At 44.5% G+C, this 27,966-nt stretch overlaps 2 protein-coding genes across 4 annotated transcripts; both read right to left on the reverse strand.

Moving 5' to 3' along the window:
* Positions 1–1,043: 1,043 nt before the first annotated feature.
* cfl1 (cofilin 1) lies at positions 1,044–7,467 on the reverse strand. Its single transcript, XM_036548295.1, has 4 exons — positions 7,370–7,467; positions 2,537–2,838; positions 2,252–2,328; positions 1,044–1,958 (listed from the first exon to the last, which is right to left on the reverse strand). The coding sequence occupies exons 1-4, from the start codon at positions 7,370–7,372 to the stop codon at positions 1,846–1,848; spliced, it is 495 nt and encodes a 164-aa protein (XP_036404188.1). The 5' UTR covers positions 7,373–7,467; the 3' UTR covers positions 1,044–1,845.
* Positions 7,468–11,001: 3,534 nt separating this feature from the next.
* On the reverse strand, positions 11,002–27,833 carry atl3 (atlastin 3). Of its 3 annotated transcripts, none has more exons than XM_036548491.1 (14): positions 27,769–27,833; positions 24,966–25,192; positions 24,209–24,346; positions 22,196–22,300; positions 20,991–21,041; positions 19,616–19,672; positions 18,689–18,781; positions 17,836–17,974; positions 15,400–15,527; positions 13,801–13,857; positions 13,205–13,276; positions 12,400–12,591; positions 11,701–11,940; positions 11,002–11,150 (listed from the first exon to the last, which is right to left on the reverse strand). In XM_036548491.1, the coding sequence occupies exons 2-14, from the start codon at positions 25,167–25,169 to the stop codon at positions 11,088–11,090; spliced, it is 1,539 nt and encodes a 512-aa protein (XP_036404384.1). In that variant the 5' UTR covers positions 25,170–25,192; positions 27,769–27,833; the 3' UTR covers positions 11,002–11,087. The 3 variants fall into 3 exon arrangements, with proteins under 3 accessions (XP_036404384.1, XP_036404385.1, XP_036404383.1); XM_036548492.1 differs by lacking the exon at positions 27,769–27,833 and adding an exon at positions 26,620–26,732 and having other exon boundaries at positions 24,209–24,343; XM_036548490.1 differs by lacking the exon at positions 27,769–27,833 and adding an exon at positions 26,620–26,732.
* Between the last annotated feature and the right edge of the window lie 133 nt (positions 27,834–27,966).

The raw sequence follows: 27,966 nt of genomic DNA on the forward strand, positions 1-27,966 counted from the left end.
CCATCATAGTTCATAATCATGAAAACCACTGTTGTAGAATGAATTATCATTCTCCATTATCTCTCAGTAACACCTTGAAAATGACATGGGTCTGAACCTAAGGGTTTCCTGTCTAGGTGGATTTCCCTGCAGTAACTAAGTTAATTACATTTATTACCTTCTGCCAGGGGATTTCTCAAAGGTATTAAACATGTAGAAAAGGGATTACTACTGATAGAAGTTCAATGTTGTCCTTGGACAGCAGACAGGAATGACCCTTTAAGATCGGAATGCAATCTGCTGGGAGAAACGCAATAGGTGTGGATGCTTGCTGTACGATCTGTATCATCTCACATCAACACAACAGGAACTCTGCACGTTAGCATGCTCTGGGTACTTCTTGATCTAATATCAGCTTGCCCATCCCCAGCATAAACCCCACCAATATAGTAAGTTTTAGTTTCTGACCCAGGATTTAAAAGTTCTCAAAGAGCATCCACCAGCACAATTCTCTACAAGTTTCGTTCCTGTCATCTGCTGGCAAATTATCTTTAAAAGAACTATGGCAAACAATTGCTTTTGTGGAGTATCCAATTAAGTGAGTCACAAAGCAAGAGAGCAGTATGCTTCATGCTACTAACAACTCAGGGCAGACAATTAATAGATTTATCAACCCCACCTCTCAAAACTCAAAACACAACTTCCAAGTCATTCAGACCAAAGTACAACAAACATTAAAACCCACTTCAGTATCCCGCATATATATCTGTGGGACAATGAGTTTTAGCAGGTTGGTATCCCTGGCTGTGAAGCAGATGAATGCTTTATTCATCAAGTTTTGCCACCAGCCATGAGTGGTGCTGGTTTTCACCGTTGTCCCATTGTGAGCACACCCCCCAAAAACCAAAGTTTGCCACAGCTCAGAGGTAGCCACAACTGGCACAAGAGGCTGACCCCAAACTGTGCCAAACTGAGATCATGAAGATGGGGTGTGCAGTGAGCAGTCAGGAACCTTGGAGGTATAGTCATGTTTAAAATGAGCCAGACAAGCAAAGGGGAGGGGGGTAGTTAAGTGCTTTTTTATTAGAGATAAGGACACGATACAAAACATCCACCCTCCACTCTAATCTGTACACAAGCTGTTCCTCTACTCCCCCCCCATCCATTTCATTAACTTGTTAAGACACTGCCAAATTAACCGCTACCTTAACTTCCAAAAGGAATGCGTTCGATCTTCACACCAAAGCAATGGTTTGATTCCGCCTGGAAAATGCAAATAACCCCCAAAAATAAAAAATACACCCTGGAATCATAACATATTCTGGAATTTGCATGTGTGGGAATATGATCAAAAGAATGCAATTAAAAAATGTTCCCCAAAAAGGTCTGATGCACCCCATGTGCAGTCATGATCATTTCTGTGAAGTGTTTGCACATCTAGCCTTACCTACATGCAAGGCCCAGGAAAACTGAACAAGTTTGGCAAAAAAAAAAAATACATAATGGTATAATTAAGTCTGAACAGTGTCTGCAACATTCAAGTTTGAACTGAAACGGCAACTGCCCTGCCCGCCCACCCCCCCCGGCCCCACCTTCACACCTCAACTGGAATGTGGAACAAAAACCTGCCAACAAACTTCCACAACTCCATTTTTCTTGTGTATACGTCCTTGATCAAATTTTGCTCTTTTTTAAATCACTTGTTTTTCATTGTTGGTAAATTGGAATGACAGCCTGCAATTCTGCACTGTCAGACTCTCAATGCCCTCCCTTCCCCCTCCCTTTCCCCACCATATTGGAATGAACAGTCAAACCCCTCACAAATTTGTTTACAGGTAGGCCTCAGTTGAAGCCTGGGGCCAAGATTTATAGAGGGTCCCCTTCAACGGAGATCACTGATCCACCTCCAAGTTTGTCAGCGAGGGCGCGTCGGTCCTTGATGTCCTCCAAACCATTCACTTGCCACTCGTGCTTGATGCCTATAAATCAGATGGACAGATAAGATTCACCAGAGCACTGACAACAGTCATCCTCATCAAATACTGAAGGATTTCATCTCTTCAGAACTCAGTTCTTACTAGAGGATAGTTTGTTATGAGGCAATATCCCAAAACAAACATTGGGTCATTTCTAGAGTCTGTCCTACCTAAAGATTCTAAAGAACAGATAGAATAGACCAGTATTGCTGGAATATTCTGCCTCCTTCGCTCGGTCCTAAATCCTCTGATGAGCACCCCATTGTTACCCTGTATGTCCCAAACTGACTTCTCACCTTGAAATTTCTTCTTGATGGCGTCCTTGGAGCTGGCATAGATCATCTTACTTTTCAGTGGGGCGCTTTCTGGGGCCCTGGAACAGAGTTAGAATGGAACGGGGGGGTCAGAGCAGGCATGTGGAACCCATCCTGTCCCATCATGCCTCTGCTCAGTCTCTCGACAGGTGCTCTCGTCTGGAGTGACTTACAAAGGCACAGAGATGCACGTAAAACTGATCAAGGAGCAAAGAAAGCAAAGGGAACTGGGCTGATCCAGGAACAGTGTCTTGAAGGCCCACTCACCAGAAGATGAAGATTAGGTCCTCCTTCTTTGTCTCCTTGGTCTCATAGGTGGCATCGTACAGGGCATAGCGGCAGTCATTGGGTGGCAGCATCTTGACGAAGTGCAAGTAGGGGTCCTGGACCGTGTCACCCACGTCACCCAGCAAGATCTCCTTGCCCTCCTCCAGGATGATCTTCTTCTTGTCATCGCTCACGCAGAAGAGCACTGCCTTCTTCCTCTTCTTTTCCTCCTCACCCGCCTTCCTCACCTTCATGTCGTTGAAGACTAATAACACCTCATCTGAGACCGTCACCCCGGAGGCCTGTGCAGAGAGGGGGGGGGGGGGCATGAGGTCACACCGCAGGGTCACCTGCACACGAGCAGGGGCTTTCTTAGCACTTTGGGTGCTGTCAGAGCCCAGCAGTTCCTACCACTTGGAGCTTGTGTGTTAGACAAACAAGCTTCGCCTCTCCAGCTCAAGTTTTACTCAGTCAACAAAGGCTGAATTCTAGAGGCAGAGGTGAAAAGGAACCAGGGGGAGGGGAAGGAAGCCTTCAAGGACAAACGACAAAGGAGATCGATGAGAGGCGGCATGGTTGCATACACAAAACCTCACCACCAGCAAGGCTTGGAGCAGGAGCAGGGACTCTACAGTGGCCAGAGAAGCCTGACTGCAGAACACCACAGAGCTGATGGGACATGTACATCGGTCTAGCTCTGGACTACATTTCCACTCCATCTGCTGTATGGTTCCCATCAGTATTGTGCCATATTTACTTAGTCTACGGGAACTACACCATTCCACCCCCTTAGCTGAACCCGAGAGAGAGGTTTATGTGGTTCTGAATAAAGTGAGTGCACCACGTGGAGTCAGGGCAGGAAACAGAACCTGCCCTCAAATCCCTACAGAGGCACCATATGTGGTGCAGGGTCTGTGGGACAGAGGTCTGTGGGTGGGAGAAGAGAGGCCAGCTTAGCTGTAATAATTCTGATAATGTTTTGCAACGTGACAATACACGTCCCTACCGCCAAACACTTTCAGCACCAGACGATGTGAGCAGACATGACCAGGCAAACTCGTGCTGTGCGGTGGAAGGGATGCCCCTTTAAAAGAACAAATGCTCTGATGCTATGCTACATGGCCTTTGGTAAGGAAAACGCCGCCAGCTCCTGCCCACCCCGCTGGCTGGCCGTGAGGGGGTCTGTATGCTGCAGAGGATGGGCCTGGACCTGCGAAGAACGTTCTCCGGGTCTGTGGCTCTGTGCCAGGGGGAGTGGCCCGTTCTGCAGGAATGTGCGGTTGTGGGGCATGGGCCCCATCCTCCACGGCGTGTGAGGACGTGTGTGGATTGCACAACAGGCACCTTCAGAGAGCACTGCCATGCAGGCATGCACTATGGAATGACAGAACAAGGCCAATCACGTAAAGTGAGCGGAAACGTGTCAGGACAGGTTTTCCTCTCTGGCTTCCACACTCAAGCTGCCAAAGCATTTACCTCCCTATACCACATCACAGAAACCTACACTCTCAATTATCTTGGGGTGGCAGTGCAGCATAGTGGTAAGGAGCAGGGCTTGTAACTGAAAGGTTGCTGGTTCGATTCCCTGCTGGAGCAAGGTATCCTACTGCTGTACCCCTGGAAAGGGTCCTTAACACACAATTGCCTCAATAAATATCCAGCTGTATATAGATAAAATTCTAACCTATGTAGGTCACTCTGTATAAGAGCATCTGCTACATGACAACGTAATGTAATTTTCAAAGGTGCCCCTCAGCGCTCTCCTGTCTAACAGCTGGCTCTGGGAGTAAAATACAACACACGGCGAGAGAGCTGACTGTCTGCAATAACAAACGTGTACTAACAGCACTTGTAATGGCAGAGGCCAAGTTCCAGCATGCATGTGGGAATGACTCAGAGGGACAGGTATTGTGGACTTATGCCCAAGACATAGTTAAGCTTACTCCCTCGCTGGCCTTAGTGTGAAAACACTTTCTTTGGGATTTGGGACCAGACTCCTCTTTGTTCCTGCCATAAAGTTCACACAATGCCTCAGGGTCCATGTTCAGGTGACACAAATACACCAGGCTTCACATATGCAGCCAGGCAGTGGGCTTGTAATCACAGGACGCTACTCAATACAATGGGATTCAAAGCCTCACCCCAAATACTGCATCCCATGTTTTAAAATTACACAGCACAAAAAACCCACAGACTCAGTAAAACACAGCTACTGGAAGGCTTCAGGCTAAGGAAGAATGATATGAATGAGAAATTTTTGCAGGGAGCCTAAGAAATTCCTGTCGTGCTGCACAGTACCCAGAGTGCTCCCCATGAAAAAGGAAACACTTTAAACAGTGCCCTGTACACCTGACTACATGGAGTGCAATATCTAATAAGATGGTTTAATGCCCTGCACCACCTGCATTGTGGACATGGGGAAGAAATATTGTCCCCTTTGAGATGGACTGAGGATGCCTGCTAAAACACTTTTTATAAAATGGTTAAAAAACACTAACTGGTGTTTAATGGCTAACGTGTTATACTTAACTGTTCTCAGCTGCACAGTGGAAAAGAGATCGAAGACACTAACGGCAAAGTTTCTTTCGCAAAACTACTTGCTTGCATACTTTCGTTATCAGAATACCATACCGTTGTGAATTTGATTACTTTAGCTTATGGCCACACATTTCAAATCACACCAAACGCCGACTTACACGGGAACCGCCGAGACAGACTCGATTCTAAAGGTGCACTTAGCTCGCTAGTGGCACGACAAAATTGAGAACAGTAAATACTTGCGAAAAGGGCTGCAATGCCTCCTCCATTCACGCCTTCTTTCACTTCCTCATCGAGTCATCGCCAACGTCAGCTACTAACAGATTAGCACTTCAAAGAGCAAACCATGCAATTTTCCAAGAAATGTAGCTTGCTACTTAATTCAATCACATGCCGTTTTCTACCACGTACTTGGTTTAATAAAAAACAGTACGGAAACAGTACGAATGAAGAGAATGGCAAATTATCACTGTCTTAAAATCTGAAGATCGTTGTCTTTTATAGTGCAACTGTCGATTCCGAACCACCACGCCCGCCACCTACACCAAAATAATATCTAACTGCGACACTTACGGTAAAAACTTGTTAGCCATACCGGAACCGGTACTTCCTCCAGACACGCACACACACAGAGCCAGACAACTAGGCCAAAACGTCAGCCAAACGCGGTCACATTTAGGCTTAATATTTGACACACATGGGGTACCCCGTTCAAATAGCATATATTTTTTTAAATTAAATGTCTAAGAAAAAGCAAAACATCCAAATGTTTATAACTGGCAATAGGGTGATTTTCTTAGACAAGAACCCCAGACAAAGGAAAGAGGGAGTGGTAAAAAACAGAACATGGCTTCTGTCGACGCTGAAACTTTATTTGTAATTTAATGCAAAAATGACATGAGATGGTATTTTCAGATTAAAGGACCGAGGGGTCCAAAACGAAAAACAAAGCCATTTTCAGAGAAGTATCGAACCAGTGAATTTCTGGTCAACGAAAAAGGTATGTGACTAAATCAAAAAAGGTTAACATTAACTAGTAGCACGACCACCGTTCAAACCAGATTTTCACCTCACTGTCTTCAGAAGTGACGGCTCCGTCGACTCTCGGCAAAGCCGCTGCGCAGAACCAGGAAGAAGCGTCGGCCAAGAAGCCTGCACGCAAGCCTACAAGCGCCGGTTAACTGCATCGCTTAGCTTGCCAGCTAAGTGAGGTTACTCGCCAGACATCAACGTGTAGAAGTCTACGACTAGATCAACGACAGCCAAACCGTGACAGCGGAACGTATTTTCAGAAAACGTTCAAGGGAAGCAATGCAAATCTTGCATCAAAAACTAGGGTGGGGTCGAGAACGCCACGGGCTCAACCATGTGTTACCCAAGTGATCGCAAAGCATTAGATCTTAGCCTAGCTCGCATCTGTAGACTATATCTATAAAAATGATAAAATGAAAACATGTACGAAGGATTTGGGCTAGCTAATGTTTGATATCGTTGCTACCGATGCGGCATCAGCAAAGCTATATGTATGTATAGCTAACCAGCTAACATTAGCCAGCTGCCGTCCGCGCTAACTAGTTATGTTGGCCGGAGACAAAGGGCTTGGGATCAAATTGTAAAGCGATTAATTTAAATTTCAGAGCGGAGCCCATTTTTACTCCGCACCCTCTGGTGCACAGATGGGCACAACGCTTCCGCCACAATCAATCAATCACTGGCGCTGGGGAAGCAAACCAGGCAGCAAGTCTGCCAACTAGGATTTTTCAGGTAGCCAAGTAAGTAATCAGGCTAGGAAGACACCTGGCTAATGATCGCGGCATCAGGCCTAGGCTGTCTAAAGTAACCGCTGAGGAAGGAAATGGCGCCAGTCGTTTTTGGGTCGTTTTCACCATTTCCTCTGTAGCCACCTAACCGACATCATAGTCAAAAAGGGACAGACGGGAGATTCGAAGAGCGTACCTAAAATGAAACATTCTTCAAAAGGTGGAAAACGGTCGATCAAGATAGGAGGTAACATTTTCATACAAAGCAGTCTAATTAGCCACAGCAGCTGCCCAGTGTTACCAACAGTCTTTCGTTATTAGACAGTTAAGATAATCAACCCTCCAGTTAGAGACATTGCAACAGTTAGCTCGCGTTATGATAGCAAAAATAGTTGGCTAACTGTTAAGCTAGCGAACGTTAATAAGCGTTAAAATAACTACAACAGAAAAATAATCTATCCTAGATAATGTACAACATAACAATAATGTAGGATCAAAGGTAGCCAACTACATATGTGCTACAATGTAGACATACCATGGCTGTGTTGCTGTATATGCGTCTGCGTCTGGTTCGGAACTGAATGAGCAATGTAATGGTCTAGCTCGCAGACTCGACACACCTCGGGAACGCTCAGTGGTGCGCACGATTATAATAGGGTGGAGCGGGCATCCGGGTAACACGATCATACGCTTAAACGAGAGAGGATTATGGGAGTTGAGGTTATATAGACCCTGTCATGTAACAATTCTGCCGCTAACAATTGCGGTAAAAAGTTATTTTTTAAACCTAATGAAAATAAGATTCATACAAAGCTGTGACGTCAAAATATCTATTCTGTTTGTGTAAACATATAAATGCTTTATCAACAATGTATGTAGGGAAGCTTTCTGTTAGGAATGGAGTAGTTGCCTAGCCTAAGGCGTAATAATGCGGATATTGCCCTGTATTGTACTTATGTATTGAACTAACCACGCAGGTATCACCTCAGCACTGTACTGGGCACAGATATGTGTAAGAATATGGCTAGTAGCGTCCCTGTTTGAACATTATTTCTTCCCATTTTATTAAATGTACTTCATACGAGCACTTTGGCAGTCCCTCTGGATAAGATCGTCTACTAAATGCCAAACATGCAACAGAAACTCAAGTCCAGGGTAAAATGTCCGACTGGACTACATCCCCTGTGAAAAGCTAGATAATTTCTGTGGATATGTTTCCCTTTAGATAATTTTCTATTTTTCACAGAGGTGATCAGAACGTAGTAGTGAAAGGTCTTGTTTCAGAAAACGTCGCCGTCAGAGTCTGGGTTCTGGAGACAGAGGAAAGGAAATGTGACTGCCAGTTTAAGAAAGAATGGTTGAAAAAATACCTTTGGCAGGAAACATTCATTGAGAGGACACGCAGTTATGGACAATTTTCTAGCTGGCTAGAACAAACTAAGCCTGGCTACATACTAATGGAATTTGACATGATTTGGGGCTGGTGATGAGTAATTACAACCAGATTATAAACATATCAAAATTCAGGTGTTCTTATTTGGACATCTCGCCTACTACTGGGTATAGATCAGTTTGCCAACGACCGGGAGGACTATGCCTGTGTCATAAATGTGGGAAAAAAGACGATGACAAGGCAAAATGGTCGAGCTACACAAATCAGTTAACGTTAACCCGCCTGCAGTCCCTCCCTGCACATGAAAACGCGCCTGTCCGTCACTGTACCATGTCATCGTTTTTCATCCCCCCCCCCCCCCCCCCCCTCTCTCTCTCTCTCTCTCTCTCTCTCTCTCTCTCTCTCTCCTCTGTAAGGTCAACTTAACTCGCTTCCAAATAAGGAAGCGAATGGTGGTGGCGATGCGCGCGCCTCATCCCACATCGCGCACACTAGGAGGCTGAAGGCGTCGATCGCCATATAAGGCAATAAGGGCATTTCATTTCTGCAGCGAAATTCATTCAGAGCGAGAGAGGAAGCATTGTACAGCGGAAGAAGAAGAGCCTGAATTCAGACATAGAGAAGGAGAAAAGGGGAGGAGGAGCACAGAAAGGGGCCAAACAAAGTGCACGGAAGGAGGGGCAAAGAACAGTGTTTGAAAACGGACAGGAATGTGTGTTCCAGTGACAAACTGAGCGATGAAGGGGTGTTTGACAATGCACGATCATTTATAGAGGTATACATTAAGGAAAGAGATTATGTTTGGTACGTATGGCATTCAAAAACCAAAAAATGGTTTGAATTGAATCCATAATGTGGAATACACTCGAGAAACGGCAGTAAACATGCGGAGAACGTTTGCTTAGCAGCACACAAACATAAGAACACACGCCGATATATTTACTGCATAAACCGGGATAGCTGCCAACATTAAGTGACAATCCTGCCACCCAGTGGGTTGATGGAGATATTGCAACATATACACACGTTCACAAGACTCAACGACGTTTACTGAGAGTCCAGCCTAGAGTTTATTTCAAACAGTCATTTTATTTGGTTTAAAAGCTTTTCTTTACTCGTTTCAGTAATATAATTCCAGTAAACAAAGACACCAAACAGAACAATATCAAATAAACAATGAATACATTTAAAGCAAATCATACATATTTTTATTGCTGGAATGAAAAGTGTTGTAATGAGACAGTACTGACAAAAGAATAAGACTGCAGTAGATGCACAGTACATAAACCCCACATCTTACACCGGCCACTGTAAGTAGGGGACTACACACTAGGATTTTAACGGGGAATGTAGTACATCAGCCTATTGGCTACACAAAGAGTAGAAATGGAATCATTAAGATATTCAGATAAGGAGAGTATCCTGGAAAAACACTGTAACTGACCTTTCCATTAATTTTATGTAACTCTATTATGACATCATATATCACATGTCAATCAGCTTTGAACTGCTTCTGATCCATTAGTAAGGACAGACCTGAGCCTGTCATAGTTCAGCAAATCATTGTTCAGGACGATAACTGCATGTGTGGTGGGGTTAGGGTGTTGCTCCAGGGCACCCCTCCTTACAGAAACAGAGCAAAATGGAGCGTGGAAAGAGATTTAGAGTCCATGGAATGTTGCTGGTTGGACAAAACCCTCAGAACCTGACACCACAGGTGCCTCTGGGATAGGATTCAAACAAGAACAGACATCAAGCAGACCCAACAAAAATGTGCAGTTACAGAGATGAGAGTCAAGGGTTCCAAAGAATCAGCTGGGGGCCGGGGCTCCCCTGAAAACCAGACAGGTCTGGAGGTCAGAAGTGACACAGAAGGTTTAAGAGGCAAGTTAAAATGAGGGAATCGAGGAAAGGAAAGAGCGAGAGAGAGAAAAGAGACGCTATAGGTGACATATTACAGTATAATATAGCATGGTTAAATAGTATGACCATACACAGCACAAGCCCTCTATACCTGATAGCTCCTCAGGAAGTGATGCTGGTAATTAAGATTATATAGATAATTATAAGGCACAGTGCAGAAAATGCAAAAGGGTATTAACATACAACAAGGTGCCAAAAAACATGTTGGGTTATTCTCTGACAAAAGAACAACAATGTAACATTAATATCCAATGGGGACTTGTCACGCTCTTTTGGTTCTCTGGGGAAAACAAAAGAAAAAGAAGAAAAAAAAAAAACTCAGACACCCGTCTGTCAAAACAAGGTACAATATCTGATTGGATGACTAAGCACGCTGAGTGGGTGGGCGACTGATTGATGCTGGAAACATCAAAGCAGACATGTTACGTGGGTTTGACTGGTTCAGACACCACACCTGGGTGTCCTTTAAATAAGGGGGAGTGCTGAAGGCACAGAATGACTGAAGGGCAGTAATCATATTGGAGCAGGCTTGCAGGGGGAGAAGCCTTGGGTCTGATGCCATACCCAGCCCTTCCATTTAAAGCTGGCTGCTGCTTGGAGGTGGTGTTATGTTGTTTGTGTAGTTAACAGGTTGTGCCGTTGTAACGTTGTGTCATACAGTGTTGCTGTGCTGGTCAATCTGCTTTGGGAAGCTGCAACATGTTTGAGCTCTTGCATGTAGTGTTGCCTTGGAATGCTGGATTGGAGTCACACTGAGTCTATAGACTGTGAGCCCTCTGTGCTGTGCTGCTCTGTGTGTGTTGCGCTGTGCTGTGCAGTGTGTGCTGTGCAGTGTGTGCTGTGCTGTTTGGGGTGTGCTGTGATGTGCTGTGCTCTGTGTGCTGTGCGTGATGTCTTGTGTGGGGCATGATGTGCTGTCTTCTCCTGGGTTGAGAAGCTAGCTGGTTTTCTTCTGTTGGGCAACAGGCGGCCCTCTGGACTTGTTCAGCACCACTGTCGCCTAAAATCGAGATACCAAAATGATCACCATCACCATCCCCAGAAAAGCAGAAGTTGCAAACACACAACCACACAGAAACATGAGACAGGTTTCCATGGAGATTACTGAAATGTCCCTGGTCACTCATGACGGCCAGTCATCTGTGACAGGTTTGCATGCCTGGCATTTGATGCGAGCAGAGCCCTGCTCAGCCCAAAGTCACACCAAGATGTGCAGTTTGATTAGACTTCCAATCTGACACCATCTGGACCAATAAATGTGTGCAAGCCGAAAAACAGCCATTCTGGAACTCAAACAGCCTTGATCCACTTGAGCTAAGCTGACATGAGGCTTTCATGTCTTCAGCCTTCTATAAGCCTGTTTGCATCAGGCCTTCACTGGGTGTGGCTGACATTTGCAAAATAAATATTAACCCAAAGCACTGTTCCAATGTGGAGTGCTGACATTGGCTTGAGACAAAACGTCCCAAAGGCAGCATTACTGACACGGGCATGCTGTCACAGCTAAATGAAAACTAAAACGAATCCATGCTGGACACTTCCCCTCTCACCTGCTCCAGAAGCACACCAGCGGCCTGGTCGATGGCGCTCCCAACGCCGCGATACTTCCCCGAGTATCGGATGAAGGCCCAGGTCAGCATGGCGATCATGGCCACGCCCAGGACACAGTCACACGCCGTGGCGACGGTGGCCAGCCCGATGAAGAGCAGTAGGCCCGACAGCACGTACAGAAGGCACACCAGGACAAACAGCACAGCAGGTGTCCGGAAAGCACTGAAGACATTCTTGGACTGGGGTGGGGGGCAAGAGATGATGGGGCAGAGATGATGGGGTCAGCAATTTGCGCATTTCATGCAAAGTTTCAAATTAGAGATCGTCATTGTCATTTAGTAGATGCTCTTATCCAGACTGACTTACATAAATTATGGTTTCACCTAGTATCCATTCATATAGCTGGATATTCTGGATTAAGTAACTTGCCTAAGGGTACAATGGCAGTGACCCAGCAGTGAATCAAACCAGAAACCTTTTGGTTATCAGCACTACTTGTGACCACCACACCACCCTGACACCTATATTAGCCTTTTTTTTGCTTAGCTAAAGCACAACTTCTACAGAGGGACGCGTACCGGTTTGCAGAATCACTACATTTTAAATATGAAGGTATTCTGGGTGCAGTTTGAAAAGTGGTGCATGCATCTCTGCTCTGGCCAGCCCCGGGGACCGCAGGTGCACTGGAGCTCTCTAACCTCATTGTGCTTCTTGAAAGAATCCCACAGATCTGACAGCTCCACCTCCAGCTGCACCTGGTACCGCTTGCAGAAGTCCTGCCCCCCCATCTTCTTTGTGGAGGTGAAGAGGTGGAGGGATTCGCGGAGGAAGAAGTGGTGCTTTTCCTCCAGGGAATCTGGGGAGACGTAGGGGAGATCTCCGCCACAGGTCTGGCAAATGTGGAGCAGGGATAGGGGAGAGACAGGGGTGAGAGAGGGAGAGATAGACAGGTGAGGCAGAGACAAGGAGGATAGGGGAGAGGGAGAGACAGGGAGGAGATAGGTGAGACAGGGAAGAGAGGAGAGAAACAGGGAGGGGAGAAAGGAGACAGAGAGAGAGAGAGGAATGAGAGAGGGAAAGAAGTGCAGACGAGAATGGGAGCGAAAGACAGCGGGTGGTGTGTTTTATGAGTTAAAATGAATTGTATCATAGTTCTCTGATCTCAGTCTCAAAGCAGATTATAAGATAATTTTTCCTTTTGTGAAGTGTTGAAATTTGCATGCAGGTAATGTGATTTGCTTAGGAGTGGCCACAATCAAGAGTAAACTACAACTGCTGTCTATTCTGTGGTGTGTCTTCATAGTTGGATGATCACAATTCAGAGGAAGCCCGGAGACCATGCTCAAAGATGCCGAGGCAACACTCTCCACCTCCAACCTCCACTACAAACTGCTACCATCAAACACAAATCATGCATAGCACTAATTTTCAGGTGTAATCTCTGATTTAGTAATCAGTCTGCACATGTGTTTGTGTGTCTGAAAGCAGCGTGTTCACACACACCTTCTCCATGTTCTTGTAGTACTGGTCCTTAGCGGCAGCCACAGCTGCCAGGTTATTGGCCTCTGCTGTAGCCTGGGAGAGGGAGGGAGAGAGAAAGAGAGGGAGAGAGGGATTATTTGTGTTATTGCTTTGCCAATACAACGTATGTCTGTCCTGTCAATAAAGCACCTTTGAATTTGAGAGACACACTGTTAACATATTAGTATTATGGCACAGGCAACCCCAACCCCCCCAATGCACACACATTTATTGGACTGGTCCTAAGAGCTGTTCAGTAAAACTATTCTACCCAACAGGGTGGCCTGAATGGTAGAACAACTATGACACATAACTGCTCCAAGTGATACAAGCTATCAGTTTGATTATACAGGAATAACCAGAAATCACATACTGCACTTAGCAAAAACTCTGATTCAGTGCTATCCAAAACAGCATGTATTTAACTGATGCTCTGAAAGCATTTTGTTAGTGCTGTTGCTATGTGCGTGCTACACTGGAGGTGGTTGGAGGAGAAATAGCTAAGTAGTTCAAATGGTGTCCTGAGACTGAGGTGTGCTTAAATGCAGGTGTCAGACAGGTGGTGGCAGGGTAGGTACCAGCAGCATAGACTTGGGGTGGGGCAGGTCCTCTCCCTGGTAGATCTTGATGTATGCCTGAAACCACACAAACCACACAAAATTGTTAATATCTCAAAAAATATTTTAGGTGTTGACACAAACAGCACAAGCAAGACAATGTGATACTAGATGGAAGTATTGGTCAAGGCTAGATGGAAGTATTGGCAACTTTGGTCAACCAACTCGAGTGAGATTTTCAATTTGAGATGTTCCAACATGCATGTGCTTTTCATGGATATGTTCACCAGTTAGTTCATTTTGAGCCAGTCAGCTTATTAGCTAGCAAACCAGCATGCTATGTAGTTAACTAACCAGGAAAGGAGTTGGTTATGCCACTAGCTAAGTCACTAGATAGCTACTTAAGCCATTTTACACTTTAGCTGGATACCTAATTCTAGCTAGGTAGATAGCAAAGTCAGTAATGCACTAACTAGCAAGCTTAATTCTATTTTCAGTCAGTTTTCTTTTATCAAGAGATCTGTGAACAGATTTAGCATAAGATTTTGTAAGAGAGGGTAAGAGTGTGTGGTTGAGGTTGAAAGTGCGAGGGCACCGCTCCAGAGATGGTCTGTATGTGTGGCTGCTGTTCAGTCTTATTGTGATGTCACCTGCATGTGGTAGAATGTTTAGATTCTGATTTTTTTTATGAAAAAGCTTAAATATCTCAAAAATATTTTAGGTATTGAGACAAAAAGCACAAGCAACACAATCTCATGTTAGCTGAAGGTATTGGACATGGGTCATAAGTGTAGCTTAAAAGCTGTAGGAGGAGTTACAAAAATCAAAGTATCTGCCCAATACATTATAAAACCTCTAATTATATGATTTTATCCCTATTTAATCAGGTTTATGAATGAATTCTGGGTGACTATACTACACTACATATCATATATGTTCTGTTTTTGTTCAGAATGCTGACATATACATGGTCTCATCACTAATCAAAATTCATAAACTTCCTTGCCTGTGATTCTCTTTGTTCAGTTGTGAAGGGACAAACCTGTTATGAGGTGGAATCTTTCCATAAATATTATGTCTTCGCTGCCATATACATAACATTCCTTAACTGGCAGACAGTCTTACGTTCAGAGGATGGAGCAGTGACCACAAACACGGATATACTAATACAAGGAATTGACATCACTGGGACATGCCACATCGCACGCATAGGTGAGTTTGGCACAGGTGCAATGAAACACAGTGGCAGCCAATAACAAAAGATATAATGACATTTACTGAGCATCTAACTGGCACTGATTATGTCTCTTTCAGGAAGTACATTTAGTGTTTAGGGCAGGAGAACACCAGTGAGTGGCTCCTACATTACAGCACAGTGCACTAAGTACAATGCCCTGCATACAGTAGTGTGCATTAAACTGGCACAACGTGATTCTACCTCTCTGGCCTTTGCCATTATGTGTGTTCATGCTCACTCACAGGGTCTTTAAATGTAGTCATTCTTCCCTTTACCAGCTGTCCTCTGCCATCTTTCTGATTGTCTATTGCCATTCTTCCGCTGCCTCACAGTTACAGCAAAATACAGAGACAGGCGAGCAGGTGTGCGCAGAGTTACCTCACCTTGAAGTACTCCAGCAGGCCTCTGCAGGTGACCTTGCTGCCATTGATCTCCTTCTCGGCCAGGCTGTCCGGTTCCAGGAGCGTGGGAATCAGGTTGCGCAGCTCCTCCTTGAACTCTGAAGCCACGTCTGAGAACCAGGGAGCAACCAGCACTTCAGAAGATTCATCAGCCAGTCAAAAAATTACTGAGTCTACCAATTAGCCTGACAGACAAGGACCAATCAGCCCAACAGAAAATGAGTCTGTCTGTCAGAAAATTTATCAGTCAATCAATGATTCTGAGAGCCAGGCAGCAATGAGTCAATTAGGAAATTCATTACACTAAACACAAAATTGATTAGCAGCCAATCAGAACATGGATCACCCAGTCAAAAAATGAATCAGCCAGTCAGAAAAGGGATTAGCCACCCAGAAAAGGGATCAGTCAATCAATTACTCAGAGCCAGGGAGCCAGTCATAAAATCAATCACTCAGTTAACACGTCTGAGAGGCAGTTAGCAATCAGCCAGTAAATAACTAAACGAATTACTCTGAGTTGTTAGAATCAGCTGAGTGAGTGAGCGATTGCGCAACCACTGCAATCCTCCAATGCACTCACACAGTAACAACGCCTCTTTCACAATGCTGCAGGAGAGCACATGACGGAAAATGTGAATACACACAAATACTGTGAAATTAAGTCACAAAATCATGTACACACACGAACCCAAAGAAAAACACACACATACACATATGTGCACACATATGCACAAATAAGCAAATGCAAACATACACACACATGCATATACACGTGTGTGCGTACACATACAGGTATGCACATACATACATCCACTCCCTCTCTCTCTCTCTCTCTCTCTCTCACACACACACACACACACTAGGGGTGTACAAAAATATTGTTTTCCGATTAATCGTTTTTTGAAATTCGTGCAATTCAATATCGATCTGTAAAATTTATGAATCGATCTTTTAGGCTAATATGCATTTTTTTCCCCGTTTTCTAGGTTCATTTCCAAAATGGTTAAACATAGCCGAAGAATTAAATAGACTTAAATAGACAAATAGGGCTTTGACATAGCCTAACTGTCGGATTAAAGGCAATTGCTAGTCTGTTTTATGCAAATACTGAGCGATGCGACACGGCGAAGGCAGCGTGACACAAGTTACTGAAACAAATGATCCAACTTTTTGGTTCCAGTCAAATATGGAGGAGACGCTTATCGTGGCAGTGTCGCGTTTCCCCATACTCTACAATTTGTCTCTTGATACGTACAGAGATATAGCCTAAATAAAAAAACATGCATGGAGAAGGGTGTCTGAAATTTTACATTTACATTTATTCATTTAGCAGAAGCTTTTATCCAAAGCGACTTACATAGGTTACAGTTCTTTACAATGTTATCCATTTATACAGCCGGATATTTACTGAGGCAACTGTGGGTTAAGTACCTTGCCCAAGGGTACAGCAGCAGTGTCCCAGCGGGGATTGAACCGGCAACCTTTCGGTTACGAGTCCTGCTCCTTAACCACTATGCTACACTGCCGCCCATCGTGGAGATGCCTGGTATACATATTCATATATAGCCTATGTGCACTGCAGTCACAACTTTTTAGCTTTAACTTTAATACAGTGCCCAACCACTACCTAGCTACCTAACTACCTAGCTAGCTAAACTGAACCGCATCACTTGCTGACGAATGCAGTGTAATTTAGCGCAATTCAAGAGAAACGTAGTTGTTCATGTTAAGCTAGCAAGAAAACGTTCACAATTGCAAAGTTGCTACTGGCAGTCAGCTACGTTTTGTCAGTTATTGTAGCTACCTTACAAACCATCTTTCCCGGAGCGAACTGATGCAAACACATTGCTGCTTCGTGTCATTAATAAGTAGGCAGTGATACAGGTTGGTTTTGTTTTTAAGGAACTATACCCATGTGTTCCTCAAATAAAAAGACTTTGGTATACAGCCATGCATCGCTTTACGTCCACTATAGATTCTGTGAAATAGGACGTTATGTGATTTGGACGTTGTGCAAACACCATACTATATACTTAGCAAACCTATATGGAATAGGCACGATATGGGATGCAGCTGCTTACGAGTCGAAGCATACACTGTTATACGGCAAACTTTTTAATTGTAAGTATGCACATTAAAACAACGATAGAAAGTACAGTACATAGGCTACATAAGACATTAGCATAGTAAATGTGTGTTCCCTTTTTAGCTTTTTAAACATCTCTCCAAATATGTGAAGATGCTATATAGTATTTCATGTCTCATTCTTATCGAATCGAAATTGAATCGGATTTAATCGAATCATTAGCTTGTGAATTGGAATCAAATTGAATCGGGGCATCTGTGCCAATACCCAGCCCTAACTAACACACACACACACACACACACACACACACACACACACACACAGGGGCATACCCTTGAGCTGCCCCTTGAAGGTGGGGCTGGTGGCGACCTTTAACCCTGGGTGTGGCAACAGGAAACAAGAAATTGAAGTGAAGCAGGAGGAGATGTGCTCTCTCACAGTCTGCAGCTCTTCATGTTGAGAGTCCTTCACCTGTGTGACATCACACCACCATCACACACTATCACCACCTGCTGCCCATTAGGATGGCCTACAAATCCTGCATTCACTGGTTTAACAGGGCTTGGCTCCACTGCTGGTGAGTCTTAGGCTATGCAGACCTGCTCATTCGGTGGGACCCCCCTGTGCAGATGTCTGTGTAGATACTTCCTCTTAGTGACTGCCCTACTGCAGTGTGGACACAGAGCCTGACCACGAGTCTGTCCTGGGGAGGTCTGCTAGATCATGGCCTAGCTGGCAGACTGTTTGACTGGAAGGTCTCTCCAGTTCAGAACTTGCTGGTTGTGTACGTTCCAGGCATTCAGCACACAGGCCTACAATACAGCTAAGGCATGAAGACTGTTCTCACTATGTGACCATATTGGTTCCTCGCTGTGTTTGTAGGTATGAAAGAGTTCTCCCATTAAGTGGCCATTTTGTCTCCTCCCTCTGTTTGCAGGCCTGCATTTGTCTTTGATTTCCAGTAGGCTTCACATTCAGCAGGTGAAATGACCTCATGCATTGTCACTGCAGCTCTCCCTCTGCAGTACAAAACAGTACTGGGACCTCTGTAGCTTCGCAGCCAGCCTCAGAAACAACTTATTTGCCATTAATTTATGGCACTGAATATCACTATTTTAAAGGCTAAAAGTAGCATAGCGATGCAACCTTTACTGTATGGCACAAATGGGGTCAGAGCGTGGTTACCTGCAAGCGTTTGTCCAGAAATTCCCGGCCCCCTTTGAAGCCATAGCCATATTCATATGGAAAGCTCCAGTCTCTGATGAGGAACATTAGTGACTGACAGAGAGAGAAGAAGGGAGAGAGATGACACTGGTGACAACACAACAAAAAGTATCTTTACGATGAGATATCTGTAAGAAGGCAGTAGGACGCTTCTAATGAGTCTGCTATTAGGTGACCCAGGGCTGCTATCAGTGATCCTCAGCATTTTAGCTCACCCTCCATTACTCTGCATACATCTGCAGCTCAGAAGGGCTTCCTCTGGAAGGGGTTCATGGGCACTGTTGTTTTAAGTGTATTAGACATATCAACCTATAAGATATTTAAGATATTGAATATACTTAACTCAATGAAGCAGAATATATTTCTTTTAATCCTGGTATATGATCATTTCCAGTAGCAATGATTGATTTACTGTGGAATAGTTAAATAAAGATGTTTAAAAAAATGTTTCCACATACCTAAAATTAATAAACAAACTGGCTTGAGGACCAGTCTGACAAGACTGAGAGGCTGCTGTGAGCCCACATCTCTGACTTGTTCCTGGTCACATGACTCTGGTATGTTTCAGTATTTGAACTTTACAGACTGCGCCAGTGCCACAGCGATCAATTATACTAGCATTGTAAAGGAGACAGACACATAACCTGCATTTAAATGAGTGTGAGAGATAAATGGAGATAAATGAATAACCCAGAGGCCAGTATTAACTTCGCAGACATTTACAGCAAACAATCCATGCACATACAAGAAATAAACAATTAGTTCCATTTGAAGAGCACATTTCAAACAATGGAATTCCTTTCAAATCCTTGTTTGACTGATAAAAATCTCCCTTTGCCATTAGAATGTCATTAGAAAAAGGTGGTACAGGCTCATGCAGGTTCATACCTGAAAGGGCTTCAGGAAGATCTCATCCATGGCCAGACGCCCATACTCTGTGAACAGCTGTGGAGAGGTAGAGAGGAACGACATGGTGACAAGAAGAGCGAGAAACAACACAGAGAAACAGCGTGAGGACAGAAACAGACACAGCGTGAGGACAGACGCACACAGTGTGAGGACACAGACACAGTGTGAGGACAGACAGAGATACAGACACAGCGTGAGGACAGACACAGATACAGACACAGCGTGAGGACAGATACAGACACAGCGTGAGGACACAGACACAGCGTGAGGACAGACACAGATACAGACACAGCGTGAGGACAGACACAGACACAGCGTGAGGACAGACACACACAGCGTGAGGACAGATACAGACACAGCATGAGGACAGACACAGATACAAACACAGCGTGAGGACAGACACAGACACAGCGTGAGGACAGACACACACAGTGTGAGGACACAGACACAGCGTGAGGACAGACACAGATACAGACACAGCGTGAGGACAGACACAGATACAGACGCAGCGTGAGGACACAGACACAGCGTGAGGACAGATACAGACACAGCATGAGGACAGACACAGATACAGACACAGCGTGAGGACAGACACAGACACAGCGTGAGGACAGACACACACAGTGTGAGGACACAGACACAGCGTGAGGACAGACACAGATACAGACACAGCGTGAGGACAGACACAGATACAGACGCAGCGTGAGGACACAGACACAGCGTGAGGACAGACACAGATACAGACACAGCGTGAGGACAGACACACACAGCGTGAGGACAGACACAGCGTGAGAACAGACACAGCGTGAGAACAGACACAGCGTGAGAACAGACACAGACACAGTGTGAGGACAGATACAGACACAGCGTGAGGACAGACACAGACACAGCGTGAGGACAGATACAGACACAGTGTGAGGACAGACACACACAGCTTGAGGACAGATACAGACACAGCGTGAGGACAGATACAGACACAGCGTGAGGACAGACACAGACACAGCGTGAGGACAGACACAGACACAGTGTGAGGACAGATACAGACACAGCATGAGCATGAGGAAAGACACAGACACAGCGTGAGCATGAAGACAGACACAGAGAAACAATGTGAGGACACAGAGAAACAGCATGATGTCAGACACAAAGAGACAGAATGAGGACACAGAGAAACAGCGAGAGAACATAGAAACAGCATAAAGACAGACACATAGAAACAGCTTGAGGACAAGCATAGATAAATAGTATAAGAACACAGAGAAACAGTGTGAAGACAGGCAGAATGGTGCCACTCAGAGCACAGTAGTGCGAGACATAATGCAAATCTGTGTGGCTTAGGGGGATGCTGACAGACCTGGAGCTGCTGCAGGTCATCTTCCTGGATGTTCTGCGACAGGTTGTAGATCTGCAAGAACACAGTCAGCACTGATAAACTCATATCAGACGACTGAGTGGTATAGTCACTTTGCTAAACGATTATGTAAAAGGGCCAGCTCCCACTATCCCATTACGAAAGGACACACGTGCCATACACCCCTCTGTTCTCAGTAAACCTTTCCTCTTTTTTTCCCTTTATCTTTTTTTCATCCCAGATGCCACAGTTTATGATCTCTCTCTGTCTCAGAAATACCTTACATACTGGCTCTTATGACATATGATCTTTTATAATTCTCAACCCTTCCTTACTGCAGGCAGCTAGCATATGTGAAAATGAAATTCAGTGGCGCTACACGCTCATAGGCTACACTACTCTTTAGTAGTGAAAGGGGATCCATTGTGTAAGGAGAAATATATGCCACTTTTAGGATGTAATAGATTAATAATATAATACAAGATTGAGCTGGGAGACTCAGACAAGTTACAGTTACAAGTTACAGTTAGAAAGGCCCATTTCTTTTTCAATCCTTGCCTGTTACAGTATTTTCAGACTTCAAAAAAAATACAAAAATGGAAAATAAAATGTTATGAATAATAAAAATTGTTTTCAGGGGGCCTCCTGGTGGCCCTGTGTGGCTGCATACTCTGCAAATGCCAGGGGGTACACTGATTTCATTCCACCACATTTTCTACTGTAGGAAGAGGAGGTAACTTTGCATCTGAAAACATCACTTAGGCAGTAACTAGCTGAAACAAGCTATAGCTATGTTGACAGCAAGCTAGTAAGCAGGTTGTTTCACTTAGCCCATTCATGTGCTGTGTGGCAAGTTACTGTAACTGTCCAATCCAAATTCACATGAACCAAGCTGCATTTTTATGATGTTAATTACTTTTGCAGTGTTGCACACTCATTCTTGGAAATGCATGACATGGAAATTTCACCATGTTGCATGTACAGCCAGGAAAATTTTTCACTGTGTCGTTTGCATCACAGTTTGACCCACCACTGGCCAAGCCTCTGCACAGGTATACCCAACTTTCACACAAACACACACAGAGGTATAACAAATACAACTTCTCTCTCTCACACATACACACACACAAACACACATACACACAAACACACACACAGACACAGACATGCACAGATACAGAGACGGACACAAAGGCTTGAGAGAGCACCTGTATGGAGCTGGTCATGGTGCTGAGAGCGAAGATTGTGGCACAGTCTTTGACGGTGGACTGGGTGTCGAAGGCGCCCTGGGTGTCCATCAGCAGCACTGCGACCTGCACAGCGGGAACCAGCAGACACTCCATGAACACATAGTATGTACGTACACACATGCATGCACGTGCTCGTATGTGTGCGCATACGCAGACGCGCACACACACACCGAGACGCACCCAGACATACACACACCCCCCCAATCATTCGCACATGCACACGCACACGCACACACACATGCAAACCCTCCATCATAAACAGAAGCAGAAAGCATGACATAACAGAGGAATATGAAATGTTCTTTAGATTTGATTATATGTGAATGGTATCTGAACTGCAGAGAGCACCATGAATTTTACTCCAGAAAACATGAAGCTCTCATTACTGTATTACAGCTGTACTACACATGTTTATGTATACACACGGACACACACATACGCGTACACGTTTGCTCAAGCACATAGTCACCATTGCAGTCCATAACCGCACAGGTTGGGCCCTACAGCCCAGGTTCCATCCCAGCCGTGTCATTTACTGACAATAAGCGGGAGCCCACATAGGCATAACAAACTGGCTATATTACACTGGGGATAGGGGTGGGAAGGTCCGCCAGGGCTTCCTTGTCTCACCATTCCGAGGCACTCATTTGGGCTCCTCAGAGTTACCATACAGGAGCCCAAATATCGTCACATAATTATGATTAATGACACAGCTAATGTGGTAAATGTCACAAATGACTGATATAGTTTTCATATGGTCAGTTTAGAGGTGGTCTTGTGCTCTGCAAGCTACAATGTATATATCATAACATGCATAACTTGTATGTATGAATGGATTTAATTCAAATGAATATTTAGCAATACTTCAGAATTAGTCAACACAATTCAAACAAAACCATATATAACCACGAGCCAGACAGCGATTGTGAAGGTGTGTCAAACATTCAGCCATGATTACTACTGTAGCTTCACAAAAACATACACAAGAGCCAAAGGCACTTGCTGAAACCACTGATTACATTATGCGAATAGGGGCTCAGCTCTGCTTTTCTCTGGACAGCATTTTTAAAAGCACCTGAGGTAAAACTGACAGCGCTGAGCAGCAGTCTCTCAGAGTATCTGGACATCCCACTGCTAACACCACTGCACTGTGGCCAGGGTGTGGCACAACTACAGCTGTGGATCAGCCAGGCAGACATTTGGCAGTGGCTGCTGCTCTGGTGCACACCGCCATCATGGAGCACATGGATATGGGTCTGAATCCCAGCCAGGGGACTGCTCCTCTAAAATACCCAGAATGCACAGGGATGTCTGTGAAAATAATGAATCACCCTGGACAGGGCTCTCTGGTAAGGCAGTAAATTGTTATAGTAATACTGTAGTGAATGCTGTTCAGAGGATGTTTGGCACCATCACAAAGGTGTTCACTGACAGTTGCTCATCTGTGCATGGTGTTATCAGTTAGATATTCTTGTTTCATCCCTTACCAAAACAGCATTTGACTTTAGGCTTAAGGTTTGAGTGGAGTCAAATTTATATTTCCCATGATGATTCAATCATACACATTTCCAAAGTTTATTTCTCATTGCTGCAATACTGTGAAGATGTTATTACAGGGGGGGAAAAGACCCTCTCCGCAGAGTAACTAAGATTTTTCCACATTTTTCCCCACACTGTAAGCTGCATGGATAGCCTAGGTCTCTGTAACGTACTTGAGTGCAGTGTTCTCTAATGTACCTCAGTTCTGAAATGTTCTGAAATGAAAGGGCTCTGTAACTTGCCACAGGTCTGTAATGTTCCTCAGCAGAGGGCTCTGTAATGCTCCTCAGCTCTGTAATATCACTCTGCTCTGTAACATTCCTCAATGCAGGGCTCTGTAATGTACCTTTGTGCAGTGTTCTCAAATGTCCCTCAGCTCTATGATGTGCCTCAGCTCTGTAATGTTGCTCAGTGAGGGGCTCTGTAATGTACCTCAGTGCCATCACTCTTCTCCACCAGGAAGACCTCGCTCCACAGCTGGATCCCTGTGGTCTCAGGTTCGGACCCCCCCCTCCAGGAGAACCCAGTCAGTGGCTCCTCCTCCCCACCCAGCCAGTCCTCTCCGGCCTGCTAGACAGACAATGGGTACAGTACAAATTCACAGTACTGTGAAGAGTCAGTCAGTTTATGGGGATGTTATTTGCTTCTACAGTGGTCGAGGACATGGCCCAGAGGACATGGCTAGTCAGCCACAACCATGGGATCTCCCTCTGAGACACAACCCACAGAAATGACAAAATCAATAGCAAGCAAAGATTTTTCTGTATCTTGTAGCATCTTACCTTGACTCCTGCCACACTCTTTACCATTACTAAGTTACATCAGTAAGTGCTGTGTGGCATGGGCTTCTCATTTCTTTTGCAAGTACTCCATGTGAATCAAAGATGGATTATTGCTTGTGTTCCAGGACACATTTGTAAATGGAACAAAAATGTTTACCCCCTCTCATATGAAATATTTAGGTACTGGGAAATATTTCTTATTGGCAAGAGACACCGAAATGTCACAGAGAAAGACACCCAGTCAGCATTTTCTTAATGCTACACTACAGCAAAATGTTGTTGAGTCATTTTACTGTGAGACTTTTGTGGTGTTTTTCCAGATTATGGAGTCGTCACATTTTCTGATTTTACAGATTTTGTTTTGTGACTGCCAAAGCACAGAACCCTAGAGGGACTTGTATACTGACCTTCCTGTACATGAAGCGCAGCATGAAATCCAAGAGGAAGCTTTTGCCCTTGCGGAAGGCCCCAGCGACGGACAGCACCACCACATGCTTCTCCCGCACATCCGGTGCCAGCAGGATCCGCCCCAACGCCTCTGTGTCCAGGGAGAAGGAGTGGTCCTCCTTGCTTACGGTCACGATTTGCACCGGACCAGGTTCGCTGCCCATGATTCAGACACTGATACCACCGTCTGTGTGCGACAGGCATGTCACTTGGACTGAGGACATGAACGTTATCCTAGCATCATCACAAGGCCCTTATGTTTTCTCAAAAAAGATTCTGGGAGAACTTTCAAATGTAACACTAAAGCGTTTGGTTGGAGACACAGAAAACGATTTCATACGTTCGTGAAAGTCTTTCCCCTATTTGTGATTTTAAGCGAAAACCCCCAGGGCTCTTGAATAACCCGTACAGCGATGAACGAGACAACAATCCCGCTGTTTATGGAGGCGCAGAGCTGCGGCGAGTGTATGCACGCGTGTGATGCTGAAGCCAATGAGTGTTTTTCTGCTGCTTGCTGGTACTAAACGCAATGTGAATGAAGATCTTTGTTGCCACAATGCGAATCACTCTCACCCCCGGACAGCACAGACTTACTGGAAATGTAGCAAGAAAAATATGAGATAGTGATATAAGAGAAATGCTCAAATCTCTGATGGGTCCATGTCGCTGTAACTGGATAAACATCCAGGCTGATATAGAGACCAGAAGAATTAAGGACTGCACTAGCTTGATTTCTGATCTAGACACTGGTCTCCATCAGTCCTTCAACCTATCAGTTTTCTTCCATAATAAGTATAATGGGCGTACTAAACACGCAAAATCTCACGAGGTGACATCCCATGAACCTGTCAGGTGTGAGCGACAGGTACGGCCACTGACATGCATAGAATAAAATCTGAAAAATTCGGTTCCACCCAAACCAGCAGTTTACCACAGGTTGTCACTTTTTAAGTCTCACAATGACGTATATTTATTGATAAACGTTTAAGTACAAGAAGTATGACACGATGTATAAAAGAGTAATGTATAAGAGAGTAATGTCAGTATCTTCACGTACTATGTTGTGCTGTTTTTCCACAGCGGTCTTTAGGATTTAGGTTGCTAGAATAGAAACGCTGAGAATACAATGGCCTCCTTCAGAAAACTACAACTCGAATCAAAAGACCCCTTATGAAGCTAACTGTACCAGTTACATTTCAAGTATAACGCTGGCAAAGAACAACTGAGAAACATACAAACGAATTATACAATCCATGCGTAATTGCAACAATAATTAAGGGATGTTATAACATGATATCAAATTGTAGATTTTATCCAGCTAATAACTACGTTCCAGCTTGGGGGGTTCGGATCCTCTTCATAAAACGATCCTCTTCAAACGAAACAAATCGCTATGCCTGAAAATAGGTTCTCTTTGTCAATGTAGCAGACCGAATTTACCTAGCTAGTTATTGCTCTTCACAAAACACGCCGACACATTCCCTTGCTTAAATACAATTCCTATTGGCTCGCTACCTGTTAGCTTGCAGAATTCGGATAAGTAGGTTGTCTAACTGATAGAACTAACAGTAACATATTTAGAAGGAATAGCACAGGCGTAACTGAAGTTTATACCTTCGGTAACCGATGAAGTGAAGCGGCAGTGAACTCTCCTTTTTGGTCTACGACTAAGAAAAAAATGCAAAACACCATCCAAAACTTTTAGCTACCTAGTATGAATCCATTGATACTTCCCCCTTCAATAGCTTTGTGGGGATTGTAGTTTACGCATGAACATTTGTCATTGATTTGCTAATAAATATAATACTAGCTGAACTTCAGATCCCAGGTTGCTCTGCGTTAGAGGGCTCTCGTCCCGCGTTTCATTATGAGGGGTATAGTTCTCTTCATTCGCTGCGAATGCGGAAATCGTGACTCACAGCAGGGTGGCTGGCACCCTTGTATGTAGCCGCCCAGTTAGTCATTCGTTCCGTACCTCTACACCCCATTGTGTCATATAAATTAGATCTGAATTTGGACTTCAAGTTACAGCAAGTCTGTAGTGTTTTTAAGGGTTTACAATGTGGACGCCATTATGTCTGAATGCATGGTTTGAAAATAACAGTCACTGGCTGCAAACAACCAATTATAACAGTAGTAATATATATTTAGGACTTAGCTAACAATAACAGCTTGCTGACTATCGAATTGGCAGTTAGGTAGAAGTTGTAGCGTTTTTATCCCAAGGTGTGTCATGTCTGTCTGGCTGAGCTGACACCGCCGCTTTCCAATCATAAATGCACATCGGTTGCTGTAACCTCTCCTGCAGTGCCCCTTTACAACTTTCACCGTAGACAAGTGACACATGTTGATGATATTTACATCTGCGACTCCTGCAGTTACGATGTGTCACCACAAGAGGTCGTGGTCGTTGCAGAGAGCCAAGAGCCATTCTGTTGCCTCGTTCCCTCTGAAAAGTCAATGGCTGCATCCGAATACTCATACTGCCATACTATATAGTACGCAAAAAGCAGTACGTTACAATCCGTAGGGTGTCCGAATACTCAGTAGATATTTAATAGTAGTCGAACGGTACCCAGATGACCTACTACATCCGAAGTATGCAAACGTACTACACTATGCTATCCCATAAGTCAGCTGGATCCCGAATAACCGAAGAAAAAGAATTCACCGGGAAAAAGAGAAAGAAGACGGCGGTGTACTCAACTTGGTTAAGCTAACAAATCAATTGGCTTGTTACGTAACGTTAGCTTTTCGTTTTACCTCAGATTGAGAATCAGCTAAGTAAACAGACTGATTTTTAAAACATGCAAACATGTAAACATCCGGGTCAAATGACAGGTAAGATGGCGGCGAAGTACGTCCGAATTGTGTCCTTAACTACTTAGGGGTGTTCAAAACGATTCTTTTTAGTGATTCGGTTCCTTTCTTTCAGTACAATAAAATGATTCGAATCTTTGA

This window comes from Megalops cyprinoides, chromosome 16, assembly GCF_013368585.1.
Source record: "Megalops cyprinoides isolate fMegCyp1 chromosome 16, fMegCyp1.pri, whole genome shotgun sequence".
NCBI classification, from domain to species: domain Eukaryota; kingdom Metazoa; phylum Chordata; class Actinopteri; order Elopiformes; family Megalopidae; genus Megalops; species Megalops cyprinoides.